General features: G+C 37.7%; 1 protein-coding gene across 1 annotated transcript; it reads left to right on the top strand.

The window, feature by feature from the left end:
• The first annotated feature begins 519 nt into the window (after nucleotides 1-519).
• LOC132513878 (short transmembrane mitochondrial protein 1-like) lies at nucleotides 520-816 on the top strand. The gene has a single exon (XM_060138493.1). The coding sequence runs from the start codon at nucleotides 528-530 to the stop codon at nucleotides 669-671; it is 144 nt and encodes a 47-aa protein (XP_059994476.1). The 5' UTR covers nucleotides 520-527; the 3' UTR covers nucleotides 672-816.
• The last annotated feature ends 18,245 nt before the right edge of the window (nucleotides 817-19,061 follow it).

Below are 19,061 nucleotides of genomic sequence, written 5' to 3'. Positions count from 1 at the left end.
GAAAGAGCTAAGAGTATAAATCATCTAAATGAAACTATAGGAGAAAATCTTTGTGACTTTGGGATAGGCAAAAATATCTTAGAGATGACACAAAAGCACTAATCATAAAATTAATAAAAAGATAAATTGGATTTCATCAAAATGAAAACTTCTGCTCTTTGAAATGTAACATGAAGAAAATGAAAAGTCAAACTCCAGACTGGGAGAAAAGATTCTTTCTATATATAATTGACAAATAACTAGTATCTATAATATGTTTTATAAATAGCACTCTTACGACTAAATACTAAGAAGAAAAACAACTCAGTATAATTTGGGAGAAATATTTGAAGACACTTCACCAAAGAATGTAAATGAACAGCAACTAAGCACATGAAAATATTCTCAACTTCATTAATCATTAGGAAACTACGAATGATAACCACATGTGGTACCACTTTACACCGACTAGAATGGCTAAAATTAAGAGTGACAATTGTTGACCCATCGCGCCAGGGGAGGCCCTTCGCGCCCTCCTTGCCAACACTATGCTCCAGTTCCTGCTTGGATTTACTCTTGGCAACGTGGTGGGAATGTATCTGGCTCAGAACTGTGACATACCAAACCTGTCTAAAAAACCTGAAGAAATTAAAAAGGACGTGGACGCCAAGAAGAAACCCCCTAGTTCATGAGGCCGACTCTAGCACTGCCTCCTAGATAAACTGATTCTACCGTTCTTGAGGGCCTCCTTTACCATCTGAACCAAAAGTTTTTGTTTTCATCTCCAGCCTCAGCAATTTTCTTCTTTGCTAGACCCTGCATTGCCTTACAGCACAAATGGGGCCACAAGTTAAGAGCAACCCTCACTTTTCCAACATCCTCACTTCTTCCCTTCCTCCTTCCAGCCACTTGGGAGGTCCTGAGAATGGAATTATGGTGCTAGATTAGTAAACATGACCTTTAATTAGTAGTCTCTCTTTTATTCTTTGGGATTTCTGCTACCGTTTTCAAAAGAAAAATTGATGAGTTTTGTATAGCTGATGAAATATAAATAATGCTGATTTCACAGTCTAGCATTTATATTGGATGTTTAAACCTTTGGTACTAAATTATGTTGTTTCAAAGTAGTAATTAAAATGAAAATCTAGAAGCTAGTTTCTGGTGAATTATCCACTAATTTTATATTGTTGTCAGGAAGCTCCATAGTTGCTAATTTAACCAATAAATCAATTTGCTATTCATTAACCAAGAAACTCTGTTCTGAAAACCCTATCAGGAACTAGGAAGTTTGAAAGTATTTAAAGTAATGGCCTTTGTTCTCAGTAGAATTCATAGTCTAGTATGCATGTTTTTTCTTAATGATGCATTTGATCTGGCTCTGTTCTCTCATAAGAATCATACTTATTTTATGGGATTACAGGCACATTTGACATTACATGGTAGATAAGTGAGAAGTTGTCCATAAAGGAAATTTTATGCCTTTTTACATTAAAAAATGTATTTACGTTATAACTTTATAGTGATTCTCATAAGAAGACTTTGTTTTTTCTTCTGCAACCATAAATTACTCTTGTAATTTTTCAAGTGTATAATCAGTCCATAATTTTTTTTAATTGAAAAAAATTTAAATACATAACTTTCCCCCTGGGTCAATACAAAGTGATTTGGGTTGTCCCCCAGCTCCTAGTTCCTCTCCCTGGAGTCAGGCATTTGCTATTTTCCTGTATCCTTTTGCAAAAGATTTTGTGCCTGAACAAACACATGTACATGGGGATTTTTATACAAATGACAACAAACTATATACAGTGTTTTCCCCAGTGGAGGTCATTCCATATCAGTAGTTAAGGAACAAAGAACCTCTTTCCTTTTTGGCTACATAAGGTTCTACTGAATGAATATACCATAATTTATTTAATCTGCTCCTGAGGAATGTTTAGGTTGTTTCCTATCTGTTGCTATTACAGTGATAACCTTAAACCCAATGTTATTATACATATCTGTGAAGGGGGATAGCTCCAAGCTAAAGTCCTGGAAGTGTAATTTGCAGTAAATATAAATAAAGGCCCATTTCATTGGGTGTTTTGTTCTAGAGGGCTTGTTGGGTAGCTTCACTGATGATGCCATTTCTGAAGACATTTTAGCAGAATTAGTAAACTGGAAGAATGGTTTAGAGACCTTTTTTCCAGACAGTGATGCCACTGATACTAAATGTGATTATAAAATGAAGTGATTCTACTTCTCTTTGAAAACCTGGATCTTTCATACATGGAGATAAGTTTTGTCCCTGTCAGGTTGTACTGGTGCGTGAGACAGGTTAGGATCATATTATGGTTTGGCTTCTCCCTTGCAGTATGATCAGGGGCAAGCAGCTTGTTTTTCTGAAACTGTTGTGTTCTCTGTAAGATGTGGATACAATACCTACCTCATAGGGCTTCGGTGAGAAACAGTTGAAATAATGTATGTGATGTGTAGCAGTGTAGCACAGTGCTTTGCAAATTGTCCAATAAATAGTAGATTTTAGTCCAAAAAAAGAGTGACAATTGTTAACAAGGATGTGGAGCAGCCAGGAATTTCATATGTTGTTGATGGGCATATATAATATGATATAACCACTTCGGAAATGTCTTCTACTTTCTCATAGAGGTAAACTTACACCTACCATATGACCCAGCCATTCTGCTCGTGGGTGTTTATTTATCCAGCAGAAATAAAAACATACGTCTACAAAATTACTTAAGCTCCAATTTTAACAGCAGTTTTATTCATATGCCCACAACTTGAAATGACTCAAAGATCTATCACAGATAAATGGATAGATTGTAGTATATCTGTACAATGAAATATTACTTATAATAAAAAGCAAAAAACTCCTGATACACACAAAAAAATGGATAAATCTCAGAAACATGCTGAATGAAAGAACTGACAGAAAATAATATGCTATGATTTCATTTATGTGAAATTATGGAACAGCCAAACTAATCTTTAATGAGGGAAATCTGATCAGTGGTTGCTTAGTGACGTGGATTGGTGTGTGTGTGGGAAGGTATGACTGACTGCAAAAGGGGAAGGAAGGAGAGGTTTGGAGGGGTTTGGAGGTTTGGAGGAGGTATTGGAGCGGGGGGACAATGATGTAAATGTTCTTATTGTAAAAGTGGTGGTAGTTAAATAGGTATATACATTTGTCAAAATTCATTGAACTGTACAATTAAAATTAATGCTTTTAATTTTTCATAAACGATGTTAAAGTTGATTTAGAAGGAGGAAAATCCACGCAATGGCAAAACAGAAATCACTGCTCTGTTTTCAAACGATACTTATTCTCTTATAGTTTTGGCAATGGCTACCTAGGGTACAGGTTTCTCCTTTCTTACTCTCAGGTAGAGAGCATCATTAAAGAGGAGACAGCCCCAAGGGGAAAGTCTGAGGACTTTCAATCCTTACTGACAACATATGTATGCTATAACATATTGTATATATTATGGATATTCTTAAGAAAGGAAATTAAGATTATTTTATAGAGAAATTATCAAGAAATTATCAACCACTCAACACCTATTAGAATGTCGTAAATTGAGAACACTGACAACACAAAATGCTGGTGAGATTGTGGAGCGGCAGTAACTCTCATCCAATTCTGGTGGGAATGCAAAATGGTACAGCAGCACTGGAAGACAGTTCAGCTGTTTCTTACAAAACTAAACATATTCTTACTATACGATCTACCAATTGCATTACTTGGTATTTACTCAAATGAATTGCAAACTTCTGTCCACACAAAAACCTGAACATGAATGTTTATATCAACTTTATTCATAATGCCCCAAACTTGGAAGCAACCAAGATGTCCTTCATTAGGTGAATGGATAAATAAACTGTAGTAGTACATCCAGACAATGGAATATTGTTTAGTGCCTAAAATCAAATGAGCTGTGAGCTATTAAAGACATGGTGTAACCTTAGGTACATATTATTAAGGAAAGAAGTGACTCTGAAAAGGCTATATATACTGTATGATTTTAACTATATGATATTCTAGAAAAACAGAACTATGGAGATAGTAAAAGGATCAGTGGTTGCCAGGTGTCATGGGAAGGAGAGATGAGTACTTGGAACACAGAAGATTCTTAGGGTCGTACAACTACTCTGTAAGAAATTATGATTGTGTATATATGCCATTATATATTTGTCAAATGCCATAGGATGTACAAGAGTGAACCCTAACTATGGACTCTGGGTGATAATGATGTGTCAATGTAGGTTCAACAATTGTAACATATGTGCCACTCTAGTGTGGAATGTTGCTAATGGGTGAAGCTATCCATGTGTAGGATTACGGGATATATGGGAAATCTCTTACCTTCCACTCAATTTTTCTGTGAATGTAAAACTGCCTTAATAATGAAGTATTAAAAAAGAAACTATTATTATAACAGTCTTATCCTTTTTTGTTTCAGATCTGGAATATTTGTAGGTAAATAATTTCTCCCTTTTAAGATGTTTACATAATACAGAATCTTGACCTAAAATGCTTTCTTAATAAAGTTAATTCTATCTTTATTTTGGTGCTCGAGATGTATATGCACAGATTTATAGCATCACTAATAATTAATGGCAAAATTCTCCACTCATGCACATTACTTTTTTGGTAACTGAAAATCGGCTTTTGGCCCTCTACTGTACTACTCTTGTATCAAGCACCTGTCTGCTGCCTACCACATTGCTGGCATTACTTGTCTTGCCTCCTCTAAAGGATGCCTCTGTTACTGAAAGTGTTGCATTATAGGATACTGTTCTACATTTGGACTTACTAAGGCCTTTATATATTTGCCTAGTATTTATTTATTTATTTATTGGCTGTGTTGGGTCTTCGTTGCTGTGCGCAGTCTTTCTCTAGTTGCAGAGAGCAGGGGCTGCTCTTCATTCTGGTGCACAGGCTTCTCATTGCAGTGGTTTCTCTTGTTGCGGAGCATGGGCTCTAAGCGCTCGGGCTTCAGTAGTTGTGGCTTGAGGGCTCAGTAGTTGTGGCTTGTGGGCTCTTGAGCACAGGCTCAGTAGTTGTGGCGCATGGGCTTAGTTGCTCTGTGGCATGTGGGATCTTCCTGGACCAGGGCTTGAACCTGTGTCTCCTGCATTGGCAGGCGGATACTTAACCACTGCACCACCAAGGAAGTCCTTGCCTAGTATTTAGACACTTGGTCCCAGACTCAGAGTAGTTATGTTATAACTTGTATCATGAGTCTTCTTACTCCTCATTTTTTTCTAGAATTCTTGCCATTAGTTATAAAGGCAACTAAAATGACTCCTTTAGTCATATTTTTAATTGATTTGTTAGCACCCACCCCAGGAAAACTATATTTTCCCTGACATTGTCACCTTTAAGGTGATGAACATTCTTTCTTTAATTCTGTACAAATGTTAGATTTTTCAAAAAGTAAATACCAGAGTCTCTTACTGCATATGCCTAAGCTCCCTGTTTTGTACTGGCCATATTCTTTGGATTCAAGTAAGAAAAGATCTGTTTTTCCTGCTGGTCAGAAAAGCTATGCGATGATGAAAATATTGCTGTATTTCTTTTTTAAAAATATTTATTTATTTATTTTATTTATTTTTGGCTGCGTTGGGTCTTTGTTGCTGCGCATGGGCTTTCTCTAGTTGCGGCAAGTGGCGGCTACTCTTCATCGCGGTGTGCAGGCTTCTCATTGTGGTGGCTTCTCTTGTTGTGGAGCATGGGCTCTAGGCATGCAGCCTTCAGTAGTTGTGGCACTAGGGCTCAGTAGTTGTGGCTCACGGGCTCTAGAGCTCAGGCTCAGTAGTTGTGGCACATGGGCTCAGTTGCTCTACGGCATGTGGGATCTCCCCGGACCTGGGCTTGAACCCGTGTCCCCTGCATTGGCAGGCAGATTCTTAACCACTGTGCCACCAGGGAAGCCCTTACTGTATTTCTTGATGGTTTATAGCTATTTCATAATAGCATTCTTCATTGTCTTTTGCAGGAAGGTTTCTACTAGCTTCTGTGTTAATGTTAATATTTTAGGCAATTGTATCAAAGACATTTTGAGAACATTAAAAAATGAAAGCAATTTATGATCTCATGAAAATCTGTGCACATATTAATTCAGGAACATCTTTTTTATTTTTATTTTTTTAACATCTTTATTGGAGTATAATTGCTTTACAATGGTGTGTTAGTTTCTGCTTTACAACAAAGTGAATCAGTTATACATATACATATGTTCCCATATCTCTTCCCTCTTGCGTCTCCCTCCCTCCCACCCTCCCTATCCCACCACTCTAGGTGGTCACAAAGCACCAAGCTGATCTCTCTGTGCTATGCGGCTGCTTCCCACTGGCTATCTGTTTTACGTTTGGTAGTGTGTATATGTCCATGCCACTCTCTCACTTTGTCCCAGCTTACCCTTCCCCCTCCCCGTATGCTCAAGTCCATTGTCTAGTAGGTCTGCGTCGTTATTCCCGTCTTGCCCCCTAGGTTCTTCATGATCATTTTTTTTTTTTTAGATTGCATATATATGTGTTAGCATATGGTATTTGTTTTTCTCTTTCTGACTTACTTCACTCTGTATGACAGTCTCTAGGTCCATCCACCTCACTACAAACAACTCAGTTTCGAAGGAACATCTTTTTTAAAAAGAAGATAGTAAATGTAATGCAGGAGAACAGAGGAATTCTGCAAAACTGAAATAAAAATTTAATAATTTATTTTCTAAACAGAAAAAGTAGATCCTTTAAAAAAGTAGATCCTTATCATATAAAGCTGGGGGAAAGGCACCATGAGTTGAAAGAGAATACATTTTTTAAATAAGTGCAATAATATTCTGATTTTATCTAATTTTATAGCAACTTTATGGGAAGCAACTGTCAGCCATTTAATTGAAACAGAATGATAAAGGAACTCAAGTAATTCATTTTTATAGTGACTCATAGCTTTAGTAAAAGTATAACAGAACAAAACCCATCTGTCAGATGAATGTGGACACTAGTGGTATACAATTACAGGCATACTTATAAAAGAAACCAATAACGGTTGCTACAAAAGTAAAATTTATATCAGTACTTGGAACACTCAAAATGCTATGAAAAAATGATAGAAAAAAGCTTATAGGTGAAAAAATACTTTTGTTCATCAAAGAACATTATCAAGAAAGTGAAAAAACCTACAGAATGGGATAAAATATTTACTAGTTATATATATGATAAGGGTCTAATATCCAGAACATATAAAAAACACAATTCAACAACAAAAAGGCGGCCCAATTGAAAAATGCACATGTGATTTATTTAGACATTTATCCAAAGAAGATATACAAATGGCCAAGAAGCACATGTAAAGAAGTTATTAGTCATTAGGGAAATGGAAATTAAGCCACTAAATACCACTTCATATCCAATAGGATGGCTATGATTTAAAAACAAAAAAGGAAATAGCATGTGTTGGTGAGAGGTAGAGAATTTAGAACCCATATGCAGTATTGTTGGGAAGATGTTAAAACATCCTCCAAGAATGTACTTTACAACTTTCAAAAAAATTTTTTTTTGTTTCTCTTACATATAAACTGTATCCATCTAATTTTCCACTGGCTAAGGAAACAATACAAACTCTAAAGTTCACTGATAAATGAGCATAAATACTCAAGTAACTCATATACATCTTAATTGCATGAATTATTACATAGAAGTTATAGTTTACATTTATTATTAATGCAATACTGTTTGAAAAAACAATCTTAGAAAAAAATTATAATGAAATGATGTTAAATTATCTCATTGCCAAAAATTCCGTTATTGGTAAAGCAAGGAAATATTGAGTACTTTGTAACTCCATTGCAATTTACACTGCTCATCAAGACATTGCTTTCTATTCAAATACAAACTCATTCAGACTAGATTTGTTTTTGGGCATTTAACAGGTTCAGAGAGCTTCTTTCTTTTTCCAGGTGTATAGACCATTTGCATTTCTACTCAGGACTTCATTTTCCACATATGTAAAATGGAGGTTATATTAATATTTCTGAGACTCCTTTTAGATCCTAAGATATACTAAGAGAATCCCTTTTAGATGTATTGGTGGAGAATTAGTCTTATGGAAAATTACCATAATTGTTAGTTCTGTGTGATGTTAGTATTATCTACATGTTGTGTTCTACCAACATGTATTCTATTGCCTTCATCAAATCAAACATGAGAAAAAGGAACACAAAATAAACATAAAAATGTGGCAAGCAGTGTGTAAGTCTTTTTAAAATTGAAGTATAGTTGATTTACAATATTATGTTAGTTTCAGGTGTACAAAATATTGATTAAAAATTTTTATAGATTACACTCCATTTATAGTATTATAAAATATTGGCTATATTCCTTCTGCTGTAAAATATATCCTTGTTGCTTATATATTTTATACATAGTAGTTTGTACCTCGTAATCCCCTATTCCTATCGTGCCCTTCCCTCTCCTCACTGGTAACAACTAGTTTGTTCTCTGTAACTGTGAGTCTGTTTCTATTTTGCTACATTTGCTAGTTTATTTTTTAGATTCCACGTGTAAGTGAAAACATACATTATTTGTCTTTCTCTGCTTGACTTATTTCACTAAGCATAATATCCTCCAGTTCCATCCATGTTGCTGCAAATGGCATTATTTCATTCTTTTTTGTGGCTGAGTAGTATTCCATTGTATGTATACCACATCTTCTTTTTTATTTTATTTTTATTTTTTTAACATCTTTATTGGGGTATAATTGCCTTACAATGGTGTGTTAGTTTCTGCTTTATAACAAAGTGAATCAGTCATACACGTACATATGTTCCCATATCTCTTCCCTCTTGCGTCTCCCTCCCTCCCACCCTCTCTATCCCACCCCTCCACGCGGTCACAAAGCACCGAGCTGATCTCCCTGTGCTATGCGGCTGCTTCCCACTAGCTATCTACCTTACGTTTGTTAGTGTATATATGTCCACGCCTCTCTCTCGCTTTGTCACAGCTCACCCTTCCCCCTCCCCATATCCTCAAGTCCGTTCTCCAGTAGGTCTGTGTCTTTATTCCTGTCTTACCCCTAGGTTCTTCATGACATTTTTTTTTCTTAAATTCCATATATGTGTGTTAGCCTACTGTATTTGTCTTTCTCTTTCTGACTTACTTCACACTGTATGACAGACTCTAGGTCTATCCACCTCATTACAAATAGCTCAATTTCGTTTCTTTTTATGGCTGAGTAATATTCCATTGTATATATGTGCCACATCTTCTTTATCCATTCATCTATTGATGGACACTTAGGTTGCTCCCATATCTTGGCTGTTGTAAATAATGCTGCTGTGAACATTGGGGAGCATGTATCTTTTTGAATTAGTGTTTTTGGTTTTTTTTGGATATGTGCCCAGGAGTGGAATTGCTTGGTTATATGGTAGTTCTATTTTTAGTTTTTTGAGGACCTTTCATACTGTTTTCCACAGTGGCTGCATCAATGTACATTCCCACCAACAGTGCAGGAGGGTTCCCTTTTCTCCACATCCTCACCAGCATTTATTATTTGTGTTCTTTTTGATGATAGCCATTCTGACAGATGTGAGGTGATATCTCATTGTGGTTTTTATTTGCATTTACCTGAGGATTAGCAATGTTGAGCATCTTTTCATGTGCCTGTTGGACATCTGCATGTCCTCTTTGGAAAAATGTCTATTCAGTTCTACTGCCCATTTTTTAATCGGGTTGTTTGTTTTTTTGATGTTGAGTTGTATGAGCTGTTTATATATTTTGGGTATTGACTCCTTATCAGTCATATCACTTGCAAATATTTTCTCCCATTCTGTAGGTTTTCTTTTTGTTTTGTTGATGGTTTCTTTTGCTGCGCAAAAGCTTTTAAGTTTAGCTAGGTCCAATTTGTTTATTTTCGCTTTTATTTCCTTTGCCTTAGGTGACAGATCCAAGAAAATATTGCTGTGATTTATGTCACAGAGTGTTCTGCCTATATTTTCCACTAGGAGTTTTATGGTTTCTGCTCTTACGTTTAGGTCTTTAATCCATTTTGAGTTTATTTTTGTATATGGTGTTAGAGAATGTTCTAATTTCATTGTTTTACATGTAGCTGTTAAGTATTCCCAGCAGTACTTATTGAAAAGATTGTTTTTTCTCCTTCTTGCCTCCTTTGTTATAGATTAATTGTCCAGAAGTGTGTTGGTTTACTTCTGGGCTTTCTGTCCTGTTCTGTTGATCTATATGTCTGTTTTTGTGCAAGTACCCATACTGTTTTGATTCCTGTAGTGTTGTAGTGTAGTCTAAAGTCAGGGGGTGTGATACTTCCAGCTCTGTTCTTTTTTGTCAATATTGTTTTGGCTATTCAGGATCTTTTTTGTTTCCATAGAAATTTTAAAATTATTTGTTCCATTTCTGTGAAAAAATGCCATTGGTATTTTGATAGGAATTGCATTGAGTCTGTAGATTGCCTTGGTTAGTAAGGTCATTTTAACAATATTATTTTTTCCAATTCACAAACACAGTATATCTTTCCATATGTTTGTGTCTTCTTAAATTTCTCTCATCAGTGTTTTATAGTTTTCCAAGTATAGGTCTTTTACCTCCTTAGGTGGGTTTACTCCTATGTATTTTATTCTTTTTGATGCAATTGTAAATGGGATTGTTTCCTTAATTTCTGTCTGGTAGTTTGTTGTTAGTGCATAGAAATGCAACAGATTTGTGTATATTAATTTTGTATCCTACAACTTTCCTAATTAATTGATGAGCTCTAGTAGTTTTCTGGTGGTGTCTTTAAGATACCCTATGTATAGTACCATGTCATCTGCAAACAATGACAGTTTTACTTCTTCCTTTTCAATTTGGATGCCTTTTATTTCTTATTTTTTGCCTGATTGCTGTGCCTAGGACTTCTAATACTATGTTGAATAGAAGTGGAGTGCGTGGGCATCCTTGTCTTGTTCCTGATGTTAGAGGAAATGCTTTCAGCTTTTCACCATTGAGTATGATGTTAGCTGTGGGCTTATCGTATATGATCTCCATTATGTTCAGGTATGTTCCCTCTATAACCCTATTCTGTAGAATTTTTATCATAAATGAATGTTGAATTTTGTTAAAGGATTTTTCTGCATCTATTAAAATGATCATATGGCTTTTATTCTTCAAATTGTTAATGTGGTTTATGACATTGTTTCAATTGTATATATTGAACCATCCTTGCATCCCTGGGATAAATCCCACTTGATCATGGTGTATGATTCTTTTAATGTATTGTTTGATTTGGTTTGCTAATATTTTGTTCAGAACTTTTGCACCTATGTTCATCAGTGATATTGCCTGTAATTTTCTTTTTTGTGTGATATGTTTGTCTGGTTTTGGTATTAGTGTGATGCTGGCCTCATAGAATGAGTTCGGAAGTGTTCCTTCCTCCGCAATTTTTTGGCATAGTTTGAGAAGGATGGGTATTAATTCTTCTCTAAATGTTTGGTAGAATTCACCTATGAAGCCATCCAGTCCTGGACTTATGTTTGTTGGGAGGGTTTTTTTAATTTACTGACTCAATTTCATTATTGGTAATTGTTCTATTCATATTTTCTATTTTGTCCTGGTTCAGTCTTGAGAAATTGTACAATTCTAGGAATTTGTCCATTTCTTCTAGGTTGTCCATCTTATTGGCATATAGCTGTTTGTAGTAATCTCTTATGATCCTTTGTATTTCTGTGGTGTCAGTTGTAACTTCTTTTCATTTCTGATTTTCTTGACTTGGACCCTCTCTTTTTTTTCTTGATATGTTTAGCTAAAGGTTTATCAATGTTTAAAACCTTTTCAAAGAACCAGCTCTTAGTTTCATTGATCTGTTCTATTGTTTTTTGGTGTCTATTTATTTCTTCCCTGATCTTTATGATTTCTTTTCTTCTACTAACTTTGTGTGTTGTTTGTTCTTCTTTTTCTAGTTCCTTCAGGTGTAAGGTTAGGTTGTTTATTTGAAATTTTTCTTGTTTCCTGAGGTAAACTTGTATCACTATAAGGCCAATAGCCTTAAGGGAGTTCCCTTGTATGTAACTTGTTGCTTTTCCCTTGCTGCTTTTAATGTTCTCTCTTTATCTTTAATTTTTGCCGTTTTAATTACAGTGTATCTTAGTGTGGTCCTTTTTGGGTTGATCCTCTTTGGGACTCTCTTTGCTTCTTAGACTGCCTGTTTCCTTTCTCAGATTAGGGATGTTTTTGTCTATTATATCTTCATATATACTCTCTGCCCCTTTCTGTCTCCCTTCTCCTTCTGGGAACCCTATAATCTGAATGTTAGTATGTATAACGTAGTCTCAGAGGTCTCTTAAATGTCCTCATTTCTTTTTATTATCTTTTCTTTCCATCTTCAGTGATTTCCATTACTCTGTCTTCCAGCTTGCTGATCTTTTCCCCCTGTATCATTTAGCCTACTTTCACTTCTTCTTAGTGTATTTTTTCATTTCAGTTATTGTATTCCTCATCTCTGTTTGGTTTTTCTTTATATTTTCTAACTCTTTGTATGAACGTCTGTCCTCTCACTCAGTGCATCCATTCTTCTCCTGAGTTCTTTCAATATCTTTATGATCATTATCTTGAACTCTTTCTTAGGTAGGTTGGCTATCTGCACTTCACTTAGTTCTTCTTCTGGGGTTCTATCCTGTACTTCTGTTTGGAACATGTTCCTCTGTCAACTTATTCCACCTAACTTGCTGTTTTTATTTCTATGTATCTGGTATGTTGGTTATATTTCTGGAACTTGGAGAAGTGACCTTTTTTTTAGGAGATATCCTATTAGCCCCAGAAGTATGTACTCCCCTCTGGTCACTAGAGGTATATGCTCTAGTTGTGCCTTCCATGTGAGCTTCTTGGGTCTTTCTGTTGTGGTGGCATGACTACTGTGGGTTGTCTGGTAGGCTTGGCTGACCCTGGTCCAGTTCGTTGCTAATCCCTGCCTTGTGCAGAGACTTCTGGCTGCTGCTTGGTGAGGCCAGGCCACACGGTGGCTGGCTGTAGAATCCTGCGGGTCCCAGAGCTAGTGCTGGCTCTCTGCTGGCCAGAGGTGGATTCCAGGAGTTCCTGCACCTGGTGCCTGCACACTGGTAGATGAAGCTATGTCCTAGAAGTAGTGCTGGCCCACTGGCTAGCAGAGCTGGGTCCTGGGGTCTGGCTGCAGAACATAGGGGTCCCAGAGTTGCTGGTGGGTGGTGCTGGTTCCTGACACAGCTGACTGCAGTATCTGGGGTGTCCCAAAACTTGTGTTGGCCTGCTGGTGGCCAGGGTTTGGGCCCTGCTGGTCCTAGGTCTGGTGCTGTCCTGCTAGTAGATGGGCCTTGTCCACAGGCAGCAGGGCTGAGATGTTCTTGGGGCTGGTGTCTGCCTGGTGGTAGGTGAGGCTGGTCTTGAGGCTATAGCAGACTCACTGGTGGGCGGGGCTGGGGGCTGGCTGGTCTCTGGCCTGGTGCTGGCCTGCTGGTAATTTGGCTAAGTCCACAAGCTGTGGGGCTGTAGTTTTCCTTGGGTGGGTATCTGCCTCCTGGTGGGTGAGGCTGGTCCCAGGGCTTGAGCAGGTTCATAGGTGGGCAGGGTTGGTAATTCTGGAGTTGGTGCCTGCCTACTGTTGGGTGGAGTTGGGTTCTGGGGTCTCTGGTTACAGGGCCCTGGGGATCCTAGATCTAGTGCCTGTGCACTGGTGTGTGGGGCTTGGTCCTGGCCCCTCTGGTGGCCAGGGCCATGTTCATGGGTTCCTTTGGGCTCAGGGTTTCTTAAGGCAACCTGTTTGCTGGTGGGTGGATAGGGCTGTGTCCCTGCCCAGTTAGTTGCTTCTCCCAATACTGATGCTGACAGGGTGGTGTGTGGGGCCGAGTGCCAATGCTAATAAGCTAGAGGGAGGATTCCAAAATGATGCTTCTCAGTACCAGTGTCGTCACGGTAGATCAAGCTCTCCAAAATGGCGGCTGCCAGTTTCTGCGTCTCCAGGGTGAGCTCCAGTTGCCTCTTGCCTCTCTGAGAGGCTTTTCAATTTTAGCAGGTAGGTTTGACCATTCAAATTACTGCTTCCAGCTTGAGAAAGAAAAATGGAGCTGGAGGAATCAGGCTCTCTGACTTCAGACTGTCCTACAAAGCTACAGTAATCAAGACAGTATGGTACTGGCACAAAAACAGAAATACAGATCAAAGGAACAGGATAGAAAGCCCAGAGATAAGCCCATGCACATATGGTCCCCTTATCTTTGACAAATGAGGCAAGAATACACAATGGAGAAAAGACAGCCTCTTCAGTAAGTGGTGCTGGGAAAACTGGACAGCTAAATGTAAAAGAATGAATTAGAACACTCCCTACACCATACACAAAAATAAGCTCAAAATGGATTAAAGACCTAAATGTAAGGCCAGACACTATCAAACTCTCAGAGGAAAACATAGGCAGAACACTCTATGACATAAGTCACAGCAAGATACCTTCTGACCCACCTCCTAGAGAAATGGAAATAAAAACAAAAATAAACAAATAGGACCTAATGAAACTTAAAAGCTTTTGCCCAGCAAAGGAAACAATAAACAAGACAAAAAGACAACCCTCAGAATGGGAGAAAATATTTGCAAACGAAGCAACTGACAAAGGATTAATCCCCAAAATATACAAGCAGCTCATGCAGCTCAATATCAAAAAATCAAAAAAGCCAATCCAAAAATGGGCAGAAGACCTAAATAGACATTTAGAAGATATACAGGTTGCCAACAAACACATGAAAGAATGCTCAACATCATTAATCATTAGAGAAATACAAATCAAAACCACAATGAGGTATCACCTCACACCAGTCAGAATGGCCATCAAAAAATCTACAAACAATAAAAGCTGGAGAGGGTGTGGAGAAAAGGGAACCCTCTTGCACTGTTGGTGGGAATGTAGATTGATACAGCCACTATGGAGAACAGTATGGAGGTTCCTTAAAAAACTAAAAGTAGAACTACCATATTACCCAGCAGTCCCACTTCTGGGCATATACCCTAGAAAACCATAATTCAAAAAGAGACATGTACCACAATGTTCACTGCAGCACAATTTACAGTAGCCATGACATGGAAGCAACCTAAGTGTCCATCAACAGATGAATGGATAAAGAAGATGTGGCACATATATACAGTGGAATATTACTCGTCTGTAAAAAGAAACGAAATTGAGTTATTTGTAGTGAGGTGGATGGACTTAGAGTCTGTCATACAGAGTGAAGTAAGTCAGAAAGAGAAAAACAAATACCGAATGCTAACACATATATATGGAATATAAAAAAAAAAGTGGTCATGAAGAACCTAGGTGCAGGACGGGAATAAAGACACAGACTTACTGGAGAATAGACTTGAGGACACGGGGAGGGGGAAGGGTAAGCTGGGACAAAATGAGAGAGTGGTAGTGTGTATATGGACATATATACACTACCAAACGTAAAATAGATAGCTAGTGGGAAACAGCCACATAGCACAGGGAGATCATCAGCTCGGTGCTTTGTGACCACGTAGCGGGGTGGGATAGGGAGGGTGGGAGGGAGATGAAAGACAGAGGGGATATGGGGATATATGTATACATATAGCTGATTGACTTTTTTATATAGCAGAAACTACCACAACATTGTGTAAGGCAATTATACTCCAATAAAGATGTTAAAAAAAAGCAACTCACAAGGGATTAATCTCCAAAATATAGAAGCAGCTCATGCAGCTCAATATTGAAAAAACAAGCAACCCAATCCAAAAATGGGCAGAACACCTAAATAGACATTTCTCCATAGTCGACCTACAGATTGCCACCAAACACATGAAAATATGCTTAACACCACTAATCATTAGAGAAATGCAAATCAAAACCACAATGAGGTATCACCTCACACCAGTCAGAATGTCCATCATCAAAAAATCTACAAACAATAAAAGCTGGAGAGGGTGTGGAGAAAAGGGAACGCTCTTGCACTGTTGGTGGGAATTTAAATCGATACAGCCACTATGGAGAACAGTAGGGACGTTCCTTAAAAAACTAAAGATAGAACTACCATATGACCCAGCAATCCCACTACTGGGCATATACCCTGAGAAATCCATCATTCAAAAAGAGACATGTACCACAATGTTCATTGCAGCACTATTTACAATAGCCAGGACATGGAAGCAACCTAAATGTCCATCGACAGATGAGTGTATAAAGAAGATGTGGCACATATATACAATGGAATATTACTCATCTGTAAAAAGAAATGAAATTGAGTTATTTGTAGTGAGGTGGATCGACCTAGAGTCTGTCATACAGAGTGAAGTAAGTCCAAAAGAGAAAAACAAATACCGTATGCTATCACATATATATGGAATCTAAAGAAAGAAATGGTTCTGATGAACCTAGGGACAGGAGAGGAATAAAGATGCAGGTGTAGAGAATGGACTTGAGGACATGGGGAGGGGCAAGGGTAAACTGGGACGAACTGAGAGAGTAGCATGGACATATATACACTACCAAATATAAAATAGATAGCTAGTGGTAAGCAGCTGCATTGCACAGGGAGATCAGCTCGGTGCTTTGTGACCACCTAGAGGGGTGGGATATGGAGGGTGGGAGGGAGACGCAAGAGGGAGGGGATATGGGGATATATGTATACATACAGCTGATTCATTTTGTTGTACAGCAGAAACTGACACAACATTGTGTAAGGCAATTACACTTCAATAATGATACATATAAAAAATAAAACAAACAAAACAAATTACTGTTTGTGTCCTGGAGCATGTGAGATTTTTTTATGAGATTCCACTTTAAGAGTGCAATGTCTATTCCCCACAGCCTTCTGGGTCTCCCAGAAGGAAGCCCTGCTGGCCTTCAAATCCAAGTGCTCTAGGGGCTTGTCTTCCCAGCACAGGACCTCCATTCTTGGGAGCCTTATGTGGGGCTCAGACCTCTCGGTTCTTGGGGAGAATCTCTGCAGTTGTAATTATTCTTCCATTTTTGGGTTGCCCACCCGCACATATAGGTCTTGACTCTGCTGCAACTGCCCCTTTTACCCATCTCATTGTGGTTCCTTCTTTATATGTTTAGTTGTAGAAGATCTTTTGTGGTAGGTCCCAGTCTTTTTTGTCAATAGGTGTCCTTTAAATAGTTGTAATCTTGGTGTGCCCTTGAGAGGAGGTGAGCTCAGAGTTTTTCTGCTCCACCGTCTTGGCCGATCTCTTCAGCAGTGTGTAAGTCTTTAACAGGCACTATCAAATGAGTAGAGCATTGAAAATTTCAGACTATTAAGAGTTCACTAGGAGTATACACAAGGAGGTGGACAATATTTACTCTTACTTCATTTTGTTACAAGTCATTTCATCCGGGCAACATCATACCCAATATATATCATGTGATAATTTTGAAAAAAGAAAAGAGAAAAACATTGCATTAGCTAATTAATTTACTCGTGGCAGAATATAGAACATACAGCTTGCTTAAGCCCTTTGGTAATGTGTGTACTATTTGATTAGGTTTTAGGGGGTATTTGTTCTTGGGGCAAAAGACAGAAGCTCTTTTCTGAAATGGAAGCAGCCTAAGAGAAGCAAAAGTACAATGGAGTGCTACAGAGGTAGTGTAGTCTAAGTCACAGCTATGGCTGACTTTAGTGTTGACTTCTCAGCTTTCACGGTGCCTAAAATGACTTCCTACAGATAACATACACACTTGGGTGTGCGCACTTGCACACACATGTACGTGTATGTGTGTGCACACACACATCCACACACAACCGCCCCCCCCATATCTGCCTTTCCCCAAGCCTTTTACCAACTCTTCATACTTTAGAACATTTGCTTTGAAACACAAGCATCTGTCTACTTCTGTTGGAACAGGTCTATTTATAATTACAGAATCATGGCCTTTGCTAGATGAAATATTCATGTACACTCTACTGCCAAACTGCACTTATGGCATAGTAAACTGCAAACATTATCATATTAAAAGCAATTTAGCAGCATGGTTCATGCCAACTTAATAAAAATGCCATTTTAAATATTGTTTAAGAGTACTAGTTTAACAACTTTTACAACACTGGACCACCACAGTGTATTTATTATCTATATATTTGGAGAAACTAAAATGGAAATGGAAAGATGTGGTTGAACTCAGTCATATAGTTCCCAAGTAATAAGGCATTAATAAAGGGTCTCCATTCATTTCTGAGCAATCCTGTAACAATGGGGGGTGATCTGATACCTTTGAATTGGCTCCCAAGCTGTAGGCCGCGTATTGCTTGGCATATCCATATACTGTAGTGCCTTGCTGTCTCATAAGCTACACAAAGACAATAATGGACAATTTGGCCTATTGGGGTGGGAATGTATTTACCAAAGGATGAATGCCAAAAAGTGCTATTCTCCATGTAAATTCCTTTAGTTTACTTCTGTTTGTTTTTCAAAAGGTCAGATCAAAGTGTGTGTGTATGTACGTGTGTTGAAAGTTTCAAAATATAGTTTGAATGACCAAGGGATAGGTGTGAAAAATTCAATTAGCTGAAGCAATCTTTAGTGACATTCTACTACTGTTTTATTAGTGCATTGTTATCTCTCCCTACATTTATCCTTTCTTCCTCTCCTTTTCCTTTTATTTTCTTCCCTGGGAGGCATTCAAGGCTATAGAGTACAGAAACTTCTATTGGGCAATAATAATTTATAAAGAAATTATAAATTTAAGGCTGCAGCTTGAATTTTGAATGTGGATACTATGTTTTCCTTTATTTTTTTTTTTTACCAGAACATCTTTAAAGGGATGATTTGTGACCCAAATATTATAGTTCGAAAGGTTACCTAATTGGATTGCTCCATTTATGGAAACTGTGACTAAGGAGTATTTGCTGACTCAGTTACCTCATAATGCTCTAGAATGAGAATAACATAACTAGCTCACTTTTTGGGGGAAAAGAACTGATTGATTTATTTTGAAAAAAAAATTTGTCTTAACAAAACCCAAATAAAATGTTATAATATAGAATGTAGTACCAGCTGGTCTTTAATATATGGCAGATTGATATAGAAATGTTTTGAGCCAACTGCAAGTATGAGAATTATAGTGT

Source organism: Lagenorhynchus albirostris, chromosome X, assembly GCF_949774975.1.
Source record: "Lagenorhynchus albirostris chromosome X, mLagAlb1.1, whole genome shotgun sequence".
Classification (NCBI taxonomy): Eukaryota; Metazoa; Chordata; class Mammalia; order Artiodactyla; family Delphinidae; genus Lagenorhynchus; species Lagenorhynchus albirostris.
This window is presented reverse-complemented; position numbering and strand designations above follow the sequence as displayed.

What these genes read in the sequence shown, in the direction of transcription:
- LOC132513878 (XM_060138493.1), top strand. Translation starts at nt 528, where the DNA reads ATGCTCCAGTTCCTGCTTGGATTTACTCTTGGCAACGTGGTGGGAATG.